The sequence below is a fragment of the Hyperolius riggenbachi genome, chromosome 3 (assembly GCF_040937935.1).
Source record: "Hyperolius riggenbachi isolate aHypRig1 chromosome 3, aHypRig1.pri, whole genome shotgun sequence".
NCBI classification, from domain to species: domain Eukaryota; kingdom Metazoa; phylum Chordata; class Amphibia; order Anura; family Hyperoliidae; genus Hyperolius; species Hyperolius riggenbachi.
Genome location: NC_090648.1, coordinates 160,350,302 through 160,362,652, shown reverse-complemented (window position 1 = coordinate 160,362,652; position 12,351 = coordinate 160,350,302). Strand labels below are relative to the sequence as shown.

The 12,351-nt window shown below is 44.1% G+C and overlaps 1 protein-coding gene across 8 annotated transcripts in view; it reads right to left on the bottom strand.

Moving 5' to 3' along the window:
• AKAP13 (A-kinase anchoring protein 13) overlaps positions 1-12,351 on the bottom strand; it is a 384,453-nt gene that overhangs the window by 11,818 nt on the left and 360,284 nt on the right. For 7 of the 8 annotated variants that reach the window (XR_011030254.1, XR_011030251.1, XR_011030255.1 and 4 more), the window contains 6 exons: positions 9,995-10,015; positions 7,507-7,701; positions 4,416-4,571; positions 2,623-2,693; positions 329-367; positions 11-61 (listed from right to left, as the gene is read on the bottom strand). Coding sequence is in view for 1 of the 8 variants with exons in the window: in XM_068275158.1 (XP_068131259.1) it covers positions 11-61; positions 329-367; positions 2,623-2,693; positions 4,416-4,571; positions 7,507-7,701; positions 9,995-10,015 (533 nt within the window). In the remaining 7 variants the exon portion in view is untranslated. The remainder of the gene's footprint in view (positions 1-10; positions 62-328; positions 368-2,622; positions 2,694-4,415; positions 4,572-7,506; positions 7,702-9,994; positions 10,016-12,351) is intronic. The other variant, XR_011030253.1, reaches the window with a different exon arrangement.

Genomic DNA, 12,351 nt, shown 5'->3' with positions numbered 1-12,351 from the left:
CAGAACTCACCTGCAAAGACTTCAGGCATTTATGTAGGTTGCTGACAGAGAGAAGGACTTGCTGCAGTAAAAGAAAAGGTACTTTAAGTGTAATGTTACCAAGAGCTCGTCTGACAGATTTCTTCAACATGACATCATGACATGCAGTTACTAGAGATGGTCAATTAGAGTCGAACAATTCCAGCTTGCATTCAAATGTCTTGAAGTTCATTTGATTATCCCAATTCCAAGCCACATATAATTTGCCTAAAATCTTCAAGCAAGCCATTATTATTGACACCTCACTGACCATCTGTAGCAGTTACTTATGTAGGAGAAAATGTCTTACCATTCCATTCCTCTTGGTTGCAACACTGGGATGTACTCCCTACAGGATGCAAAAATATACACACTTATTTTGAAGGTTGTGCAAGGCAATGTCATCAAGAAATCAATGTTATAAACCTACAGATCTCGTCTCTAGTAATGCTAATATTTGAATATCGCTTTTCTTCTGTCGGACTCAAAGTACTTGAGAGCTGCATCCACTACAAGCATGCTCAATAGACCACCATGCAGTGTTAGGCTTGGTACCCACCAGCAAAACTTTTCTACGCGCTTGTGATTTGAAAAGCTCTTCCTAATGTGTGTGATCCCACTTGAGGTATGTGCTTTTAAAAAAAATACCCCATAGCATTGCATTAGCAAGAGCTCTATAAATTACTAGTACTTACAAAAGCACCACTAGTGGGTCCCAGGCCTTAGGGAGTCTTGCCCTAGGACTCTTACTGAATAGATACTGACTTCAGCCAGGGTTCAAACTCCAGTCTCCTGGTGTCAGAGATGGTGCCCTTAACCATTACACTATCCAGCCGCGGTACATGAAGGGAATCCACAAATATACCCAAATCTCTTTCTAGAAATATTTTTATGATAGTTCTTTCCCTACCTTAAATAAGATAAGCATGACATAAATGAGGAAAATCAAATTCCTAATACCCTTATTTGTGGCCCAAATCTGCAGGTATAGGGCTTTAGCCAAGCTCAGAAAGTGTTCAGTCCTGAAAGATCCTCGGTCTGCTTTAATGGCCAGATCCCTCTTGTCTTCCTACCTTTTAACTGAGTTTTAAAGGGAACCTTAACTGAGAGAGATATGGGTGTTTCCGTTTAAACAATACCAGTTGCCTGGCATCCCTGCTGATCTTTTTGGCTGCAGTAGTGGAAAAATCACACACCTGAAACAAGCATGCAGCTAATCCAGTCTGACTTCAGTCAGAGCACCTGATCTGCATGCTTGTTGAGGTGCTGCGACTATAAGTATTAGAGTCACAGGATCAGCAGGAGAGTCAGGTAACTGGTATTATTTTAAAAGGAAAAATCCATATCCTCATCAGTTTAGGTATCTTTAAAACATCCTATAACAAAAATTACCATCTCGGACTGTGTTGTCCTGTGTTGGTACTCCTTTGCATAAAACTACCATCTCGGAGAACAGTCAGCTCTATACAGATGGTATTTTTATGCAAAGGAATACCCACACGGGACAACACAGTCTGAAAGGAGTCTAGAATATTAAAGGACGCGTATCACAAAATACTGTAAAATTTAGAACACATGTACACTATAACCTCTTGAGGACCTCAGTGCTAAACCCCCCTTTTTTTAGTAAAATTGGCTAAGCTGCAGGTCCGCACAACACAGCACACAAGTGATTTCCCCCCCCCCCCCTTTTTCTCCCCACCAACAGAGCTCTCTGTTGGTGGGGTCTGATCGCTCCCCCCATGTTTATTTTTTTTTAATAAATATTATTGTTGCTGTTTTTATTAAAAGAAAACTCTCTTTAATTATCTACCCTCCCTCCCTCCCCACAGCCAGCCAATTATGGCGATCGGCTGTCATAGGCTTCTGCCTATGAGAGCCGATCGCTCTCTTGTCCCCCCAGGGGGACAGCCGTGTCACACGACTGTCCCCAGTGCAGCGCTGCTGCTGATCGCAGTGCTGCACCATGTAAATAGACAGCGATCACTCCGTCTAACAGTCTCCCGAGCGGCAATAGACTGAAGGCGGGGCGGAGCTCCGCCCCCCAAGCAGGAGATGCGCGTGATCTCCTGCAAAACAGAGCCCCAGGACTTTACGCCAATCGGCGTTCCTAGGGCTGTCGCCGCGGCAACGCCCATCGGCGTGACGCGGTCGGCAAGAGGTTAAATAACTTTATTCCTATGTCACTGTCACTTACAGTAGTTAGTAAAAATCTGACAGGTTTCAGACCAGATCACCTCCTCTTGGGAGATGCTCAGTATTTCCTTTATTCTTTACAAAAGAACCCCCTTTACAGGACCTATACAAAGATTCCGAGTATATAAATCTTGTATTTGCATTGCATTGTGAGATTTTCATTTTAGGACCACACTAATTACGTGCAATTCATACTAAATTGCAGTGTTCTGTGAGGTGGCGGTTTCGTTTTTTTTAAATGTCTGTCAATAAAATAGGTGCCATTTTAACTCATGGCTTGGAACATGCTTTCACTATGAACACACGCAGTTGGAAGACGGAAGACAGCTGAGAGAAACACTGCACTGCATGACACTAACATACATAAGGTCAAATGTATAAAGTCATCTGTGAGAGCAATGATAGTACCTTTTTGAGAACACTGTCTGATTCCGTTCTCCGGAGATCCTGAGCATCTTCCCCTTCATCCTTCTCTCCACCTGTAAGTGTAAAACAAGATAAATGAACATAGGCAAGTTCATTAACAGGTGATCGGGATAATAATTTGGTTATAGTTTTTATTACAAAGCAAACTTGTAGCAAATCTGACAGTGCCATGTGAGGCGAGTACATATGAACTATATTGGTATAATTTGGTGGGATTACGAAGACTCAGGTATTGGGCGTTTCTGAGGGTATTTTTGGTGCACCTTCACCACTGATGATCCCTTTAATGACACCTAGCCCTAACCTCCCCCCTTATAGCTCTAGCATGGGCTTGTGTTTTTAAATGCACATTGCTAGTGTGCAACATATAGTTTACAGTGCTCTACGTTATGAGTACTGCAGATAAACTGTTTTTGTATGACCTCTTTTTAAACCTGGCTTGTGGGTTTACAATACTGACTTCCAGTGCTTATGTCAGATGTTGCTTAGCAGTCTATATTCAGCCTAAACCTCTACCTTGACAGGTATTTCTACTTCTGCTCTACCACCTATGGAAGCGTAACCACCGAGTCCACAGTCAGGTCTCTTCTGTGCCACTGGATCATACTCCAGTATGTGCACTGGTGCAGAGGTTGGACTGCACTCATGCGGGTGGACAGAAGACATGTGACTACGTGAGAGCCTCTTGATGCAGCCCCCCTCCCATTCAGTCACCACTCCCTCCCTTTAGATTATAAGCCTTTAGCAATTATCTCCATCCTTTGTGTTTCATACTTGTTTATGTATCCAGAACACATATTAACGTAACCTTGAATTACTGGGGCTATTACCCTAGTGCATGGTTTGGCACTGTCTTTCTTATTGCTTATTACCGGTATTGTGTTGCCTGCAACCTTGATTATTGTCCAGTGCCGCGTAATGTGTTGGCGCTATGTAAATCCAATAAATAATAATCCATGTGTTGATGCCCCTAATCACTCCACTTTAACCAGTTCAGGACCATAGGCTTATACCCACCTAGTTACCAGGCTATATTTTTACAATTTAGTGCTCTGCAGCTTTAACTGCTTGCTGCAAAACCATACAACTAAGCACACAAGTGAACCCCCCCTTTCTGCCCACCAACAGAGATTTCTGTTGGTCGGCTCTGATCGCTGCTGTGATTTTTTTATTTTTTTTTATTGAAATTCTCAAGTTTATATTTATTCTTAATTCCCCCTGCCTCCCTATCCCCGACAGCCAACCACGGCGATGCTCTCTCAAAGGCATCAGCCTATGAGAGGAGATCACGATCAGAGCCTCTCCAGGGGACAGTCGAGTGACACAGCTGTCCCTTAGTACAGCGCTGCAGTAGATCACATCGCCGTACAATGTAAATAGACGGGGATTTCGTCGTCTAACAGTCTCCTAGCGGCGATTGCCGCTGGCAGACTCAGTCACTCAAGCAGGGATGCGCACACGATCCCCGCTAATATCCGCTCACCGCTATTGACCCCTTTCGGCTTTAGGCAGTCCTTGGGCTGCCACCTTCCTGATGCCTATCGGCGGTAGGCGGGGTTAACTGAGACTTCACAAGAAGAAGTGGTGACGCTACATAAACGTTAGGTAGCACTTTATCAGGCTTGATACAGGTTTGACATAAGGTGCAAAACTAAACATAAGCCATGCATGCAAAAGTGTGACAGCAGATCACTTAGAAAGTACAAAGAAAAGAAAGAAGCATGATTTTTTCCTTACAGTACACAAGAGAACACTACATGTGGAACAGTACTTACTTTTAGATGCATTAAGTTGATGACTGTCAAACCCTCCAAAAGTCTCAGCTCGTCGAGGGAGGGAAACAGGACCAACCCCATTTTCTAGTTCACTGGAGTCTTGTGCCACTAAGCTGCTCCACAAATACTGGTTGACCAGAACTTCTAGTGTCTCCACTGCAATACAAAAAAATTCACTAAGAACGTGGGCAAACCAACAAACACAACACATACCTAAATCATTAATTTATGTAATAATTCCAATATTAAACAAGCATTATGAATCAGGTAGTAAACTTGTAAAAAAAAGTGCCAAAGTTTTCAACTATTATTCACCGTCTCATAAACTGTTGCCAGAGGTTGAATCATTAATCTGATAAAATACATAAATAATGCCTTATATAACAAAGCAACTCATTATCCTACAGCTGTATAAGACCAAAGAGCCACCTATCAGCTCATTTACATCAGCAATTTCCTGTCATCCAAACAGGGGTACCACTTTGCGAGTTGTTAAAAGGTACCGTATTTTTCGGACCATAAGACACACTTTTCTTCTCTTAAAGAGAGGGGGAAAATATGGGTGCGTTTTATGGTCCAAATGTGCCAAAACAGACTTGCCTCCCCTAAAGAAGTGGAACATTCCGATCTGATTGTCGGCAACGTCCCCAGGCGATTATTTTCTTTTTCCCCGGCTCCTTATGTGAGAGTGTAAAGCATGTGTCCTTAAAGCTGTCCCCCGTGTCCTTTATATTTGCCCCTGGTGTACTTATTTCTGCCCCGTGTACAAATAGCTGCCCCCGGTGTACTAATTGCTGCCCCCCGGTTTGCTGCCCCCAGTGTCCTAATTGCTGATCCCCGATGTACTTATTGCTGCCCCTGGTGTTGTCATGTCGGCGTCCCCGAGCACTGCCCTTAATCCTCTCTGTCCCGCCTGCCTCTTAGTAGCGTGAGGCTTACCCCATAACGCCGCTATGAGTAGCAGTAATCCTCCTTGTAAAGCCGCTGAGGGGTTCACGCTCGCAGGCAAAGTATTTCCCTTCACTTCCACATATGTCACTAATGCGGAAGTGAAGAGGGAAATACTTTGAAGGAGCTGTAGTTCCCCATCAGGTCCTCTATAGTATGTCAGTTAGAGGGAGGAGGTAAGAACAATTTCAAATACTTAGGACAGAATGTGATTGTCTTGTGGCAGTGGGTGTAACTTTCTAGGCTGTCTCGCAGTTCCCCATCAGGTCCTCCATGTCCTCTCTGCGTCTGATTGGTTGTTGTGTACTGAAGACTTGTATATATAAGAGTGGTAATTGTGTTGTATTTCGGAGAGAGCCTGATACAGCTTGAAGAAGGACTTTGTCCGAAACAATGTCTGTCGCTGTTATGGCTATCTCTTTGTCTTTTTAAACAATAAAAGAGCTATATATTACTGACGTGGTGCTGTGGACTCTTCGTGTTGGATTAGTGCAGGGAGGACAGCTATATGTACAGGGGGGCAGCTATATGTACAGGGGGCAGCTATATGTACAGGGGGCAGCAATAAGTACAGGGGGGCAGCAATAAATACAAGGGAGCAGCTATAAGTACTGGGGGGGCAGCTATAAGGACACTGGGGGCAGCTATAAGTACAGGGGGGAGGCAGCTATATGTATAGGGGGGCAGCAATAAATACAGGTGGGGGGGCAGCTATAAGGACACTGGGGGCAGCTATATGTACAGGGGGGGGACTATAAGTACAGGGGGTAGCTATAAGTACAGGGGGGCAGCTATAAGTACAGGGGGGCAGCTATAAGTACAGGGGGGCAGCTATAAGTACAGGGGGGCAGCTATAAGTACAGGGGGGCAGCTATAAGTACAGGGGGGCAGCTATAAGTACAGGGGGGGCAGCTATAAGTACAGGGGGGCAGCTATAAGTACAGGGGGGCAGCTATATGTACAGGGGGGCAGCTATATGTACAGGGGGGCATCTATAAGTACAGAGGGGTAGCTATATATACAGGGGGGCTGCTACATGTACAGGGGCCAGCTATAAGGACACGGGGGCAGCTACAAGGACAGGGGGCAGCTACAAGGACAGGGGGCAGCTACAAGGACACAGGGGGCAGCTACAAGGATAAGGACACTGGGGGCAAATATAAAGGACACCAGGGGAAGAGATAATGACACAGGGGGCAGGGATGAGGAAACATCAGGCACATATAAGGAAAAATCAGGCACATGCAAGGACAGGGGGCAGAGATAACGACACGGGGCACATATGAGGACATGGGGACAGAGAAGGACACAAGCAGGGCAGAAGAGGACAGAAAGGAGACACACAAAGTGCAAAAGGGGGGCATAATTAAGGGAGGGAGAAGATCCACAAGATGCCCTTGTACTACGGATGCACCAGGTTCAGTAAAACATTTTTTTCCTGGTTTTTGGCCTCTAAACCTAGGTGCGTATTATGGTCCGGAGCATCTTATGGTCCAAAAAATATGGTACTTAAATAGAAGTCACAGCATTTTAGTAATGTATGAATTTGTGAGAAAATTACATTCTATAGTATAGAGGGTGACACACTGGCCTATTACTAGTGGATTGACTGAATACAGTCAATTATTAATGGCTCTTTATTGTGCTATCACATCTCTACCTTATTTTTGTGGTTATTAAAAATGCCATACTTGATCCCAGATCTGCCTAACTGGTTACACCATAGAGGTAATCCTTGCTTTAAATCATCTATGGTGATTCTGCCTTGACAATGGTGACCCTCTGTGGCCCTAAAACAATTGTTGGTTCATTACCATGGACAATTAAATACAACACAAGGACAAACTATTGCTTTAGGCTTGGGGGCCATACTCCTCAGACTGCTTTACATCTGTAGAAACGATGGGTTGGCAACACTCAAGTAGAATTGTTCAGCTCTTTTATTCCATCCATGTTGATGCCTTAAAAGAGCTGAACAACTATCTGAGTGGTGCTGACCCATCTTTGTTTCTTCTGATCGGTATAGCCCTTGGGACACAGGGGTAGGGACTAGGCACACCACTTTAACACTAGTGGTTCCCCTCTAAACTACTTTGTACTAAAACTGTCTGCATAAAAGGAAAGAAGAAAAACAGATTCTTACCCTCTTTGATTGCACTTTTTATTAGCGGCTCTCCTCGAGGAGCCTCCTCTGTGTTTGCTCTGAAGAGAGTTCTTCCCGCCACTGACGAAGATGGCAAGTTTTCCTCTTGATAACTGCAGAGTGTTAAAGCCTCAAAAAGCTTTTCTTTCTCTTCAAGTAATGCTATTATTTGTTCATCTTTACTATGCAGCTGCCCTGGATTCGGAAAAATAGAAATATGACCAAACCACATAAGAATAACTAGAAAGCCACCTAAATAACCTCCCTATGCTGCATGCACAAAGAGAACCTGTCCAACATCCAATAAGAATTATAGAAAATCAATAAAAGGTCAGATTACTCCCATGGGGTACCTTTTTATGTGTTTTATGTATCTTTATTATTATTGCTACCATTCAACAACAACTTTCATATTTTCCAGCACTTAATCGCAGATTTCAATCAATCACACACTTTAAGAAACTCTAAGGGCTGGAACCCACAAGAGCGGTTTTGTGAGCATTTCTGGAGCGATTCAAAAAGCTAGCGTTTTGCCAAAACGCTCAGCTAATGTAAATGGATGGGGCAACTTCCACTGGAGCGTTTGCGATTCCTCAAATCGCAAACGCAGGACATGCAGCATTTTGGGAGCGTTAGCGCTTCAATGTAAAGTATATAAACGCTGGCTTAATCGCTCATTAAAACCTGCATGGAGCGATTTTGCCAGCGTTTTAACGTTACCACACACTGTAACAAAATTAATTGAAAGGACCAATTAGACTTTAAAATGATAATCGCTATTCAACCGCTAGCAAATTGCTACACTTTGTAAAATCCCTTCCTAAAACGCCCATGAAACCGCTGACAAACTGCTCACACAAAATGCTAGCTCTTGTGATTAGCGATAGCGTTTTGCAGTGGGTTCCAGGCCTAATAGCATGGATGGTCAATGACATGCAAATAATTCAAAGTTGATTGCAAAATGTTACGCAAATGTATGCAGCTTGAAAACAGGCCAATTGTATCACAATAGCATGTGATTGGTATGTTTTCAAGAAAAAAAAACATACACACACACACAGTATCACCTCAGCTTTGCATCTCATTGAACATCCCTATCCACCAGGATTGAAGTATGGCAGCTGCCATTGCTGATCTTGTTCCCAAGAGATGTAAGTTTCATGTCAGTGAATATAGCCTAATGATTACATTTGCTTCGATTTTACAATATTTATCTATAAATCATTTAGTCAGTGTTTTCCCATTGTAAAATCTTTCCTCCTCCGATTTACAGTCTTAAATGTATCACCGGTGGCAACATCTTTGCTGCTGGCAGGTGCATTCCTGCATTTGTTTGTTGCAAGTTCTAAAGTCAGCAGAAACAACATCTGATCTCCCAGAGTCCTGTGGGGCAAAAGGCTGCATAACTAAATAGTCTAGGCCAGGCATGGGCAAACTCGGCCCTCCAGCTGTTACGGAACTACAAGTCCCACAATGCATTTGCCTTTATGAGTCATGACTGTGGCTGTCAGACTTCTGCAATGCATTGTGGGATTTGTAGTTCCTTAACAGCTGGAGGGCCAAGTTTGCCCATGCCTGGTCTAGGCTAATCATCACTAGGTGGGTTGGGTTACATAGCATATGCATATAGTAAGAGTTTCTGATGCACACATCAGGATAATTACATAAACTTGTGTATCCTGAATAAGGTATTACACCCTACTATATGTCATTGCGGTACCTCTTTAAAGAAAACCTGTAACGTCAAAAAGTCCCCTGGGGGGTACTCACCTCGGGAGGGGGAAGCCTCAGGGTCCCAAATGAGGCTTCCCACGCCGTCCACTGTCCCTCGAGGGTCTCGCTGCAGCCCTCCGAACAGCGGGGAAGTAAATATTTACCTTCCCAGCTCCTGCGCAGGCGCTTTGGCGGCTGTCGGCTCCGAAGTACGCGGAAATACCCAATCGCAAGTCTCCGGCGCCTGTGCAGTAGAGCGGACCCGACTGAGATCGGCTATTTCTGTCTACTTCGGAGCTGAAAGCCGCAACAGCGCCCCCCCCCCTCCCCCGCTGGAGCCTGCAAAGGTAAATATTGAACAGGCTGTTGGGCGGCTGTTCGGAGGGCTACAGCGAGACCCCCGTGAGACAGAGGACGGCGTGGGAAGCCTCGTTGGGACCCTGAGGCTTTCCCCTCCCGAGATGAGTACCGCCCAGGGGAACTTTTTGATCTTACAGTCTCTTTAAGGAATAATTTAATCAAGCTGCCATGCAGTCACAAATTGTTCAGACTCCTGCAAATTGCATGCATGCCTCAGGTAAAAGCAGCCCTTGAACTTGCATCTCAAAACAATACAAAATGTTACCTAACTTTTTAAGTTACACTTCTATAATAATACACAGCATTGTACATTAATCACCCTTGAAAAGCTAACAACTAAATGGCCCTTGCAAAGTCAAACAGACAGCCACATATATATGCCAGGGCCAATTTAGGAAGAAGCCAATTGACCTACCAGTATGTTTGTTGACTGTAGCTGGTTTCCGCAGCGTATGGAGGTAATCCAAGCAAGCACAGAAAAAACATAAGACCCATAAGGATACAGACCTGTCTGTCTTGGAATGAAACACTAATGATACTGAGCACTGCACTGCCTCATGACAGAATAGTTGGTATGAAGGGATGGGGAGTTTATTATACAAAGTTGCATATACTTGAACTCAGCAGGTGGATGGATGAGTAAATAAGTGATATCTTGGTAGACAAATATAATGTCTAAGGCCTGGTTCACACATGCACGGATGAAAAACTGATCCGTGTAAAAAACTGCATCAGTGACCGTCTGACCCTCTCACTGCGACGGACATGTCTATCCGAAAAAAAAAAATACTGCAGATCCAAACTTGCGGTCCATTCAGCAGAACGGGGCAAAATGATCAATTCTAAAGGAGCAATGTGAACTGATCCCATCAAATAATATAGGATCCATTCACCTCTGTTAGAATCGCTAAACAGTTTTTAAGGTCAATGTGAACAGGGCCTAACAGAGCAGAGTCCGCACCTAGGTAAGATTATAGAGGAACTCCCCTCCCCCTTAACTAGACAGGCACTACTAGACTGATGCAAATATTGTGCACACAATTTAGATGAATATTTTTGCTGCCACCTTGTGGTCATGGTGTAAACAGTAAAAACTATCCTGTAAGCTCCTTCTCATCTAATACATAGTTAACAAATGTATCTATGTCTCCCACAGAATACACATGAGAATGACAAACATGATTCCCACAGTACTGTATTTATAATTATGTTTATTAAATTAGCCTCAATTTAACCAACTGAAAAAATGTCTTTGTTGAAAATTCACACAATGGCTGCTCATTCCTCACCCAGCTAGATTTGTAGGTCACGTACACAGTATGCGGAAATGTCTGCTTAGTACAAGGAGAGGACAGGAGCTGGGCAAGGAGAGGCCTCATAAGTGGATTGCAGATACCATACATTGGCTGAGTGATATGCAAGATATGCTGCATGCACTAATATGGAAGCATTGGGGGAACATAAAGCAGCTGTGATGATAGTGACAGATCAATGATAATGCATCGCATGTGTTTAGAGAGGTTTTAAGCATAATTCTCCCAGCCTAGCCAGAATCAACTATGGTAATACGTAGAAAGCTGTAACTGGACTTCTTAGACTAATGACTCTGCTGTCTAATCTCTATACACGGTGCTTGTGTCACGCAGTGATGCTTAGATGAGTCATGTCATTTCTCAGCTAGCAGACAGAATGTTTTTTAGGCTATCTATAGGGTGTAGGCTCAATTCACCATAGCACTGACTAGCATCACCTCCATAGATAGTTACTTTGTACTGACATCAGAAGAATCTGTTATTGCAAGCAATCCGTGTTCATATGATCCCTACTACGGATGATCAATGAGATGCAAAGAGTTCTGAGTTTAGGCACATTTTTATGCAAACATATGCAGCTTGAAAATGGACCAATTAATTTAAACCACTTGCCGACTGCTCCACGCCAAATGGCGTGAGCAGTGCGGCAGCCCCAGGACCACTTCACGCCCATTGGCGTGAACTGTCCTCTACGGGGCTAGCAGGAGATCGCACGCACGCTGCGCGCGTATCTCCTGCTCGGGGGGCGGAGCTCCGCCCCGCCTTCAATCTCCGTGCGGCGATCGCTGCTCGGGAGACTATTAGACGGCGGATTCGCCGTCTAACTGCTTTGTACAGCGCTGCGATCAGCATCAGTCCCCACCAACAGAGAGCTCTGTTGGTGGGGAGAAAAGGAGGGGGGAATCACTTGTGAGCTTAGTTGTACGGGCCTGCAGCTTTGCCTTAAAGCTGCAGTGGCCCAATTAAGTAAAAATAGCCTGGTCACTAGGGGGGGTTAACACTGCAGTCCTCAAGTGGTTAAACCAGGGTGGGACGTGATTGGTCCATTTTAAAGCTGCATATGTTTGCATAAAAACATACACACATTTGCATTAACCCGGATATATTTGCATCTCATTGATCTAATCCCTAGTGACGTGTGGTCCGGTGTTACTCGAGGAGCAGAAATACAGACATCAAACCAACAAACGTTGATTCCGGTGATACCTTTAATAACTGTACATAGGGTATTGCAAGCTTTCAAAACGTTAAGTTTCTTCTTCAGGCATTATACAGAACTGGATCAGAACCATATAAAAATCTATTGTACGGTTCTGACCCAGTTCTGTATGCCTGAAGAAGAAACTTAACGTTTTGAAAGCTTGCAATAAACCATGTACAGATAGTCATTAAAGGTATCTCTAATCCCTACCAACCTATGCAAACTGGATTTCTCCAAGTTTGGCTTGGAACAGTGAGG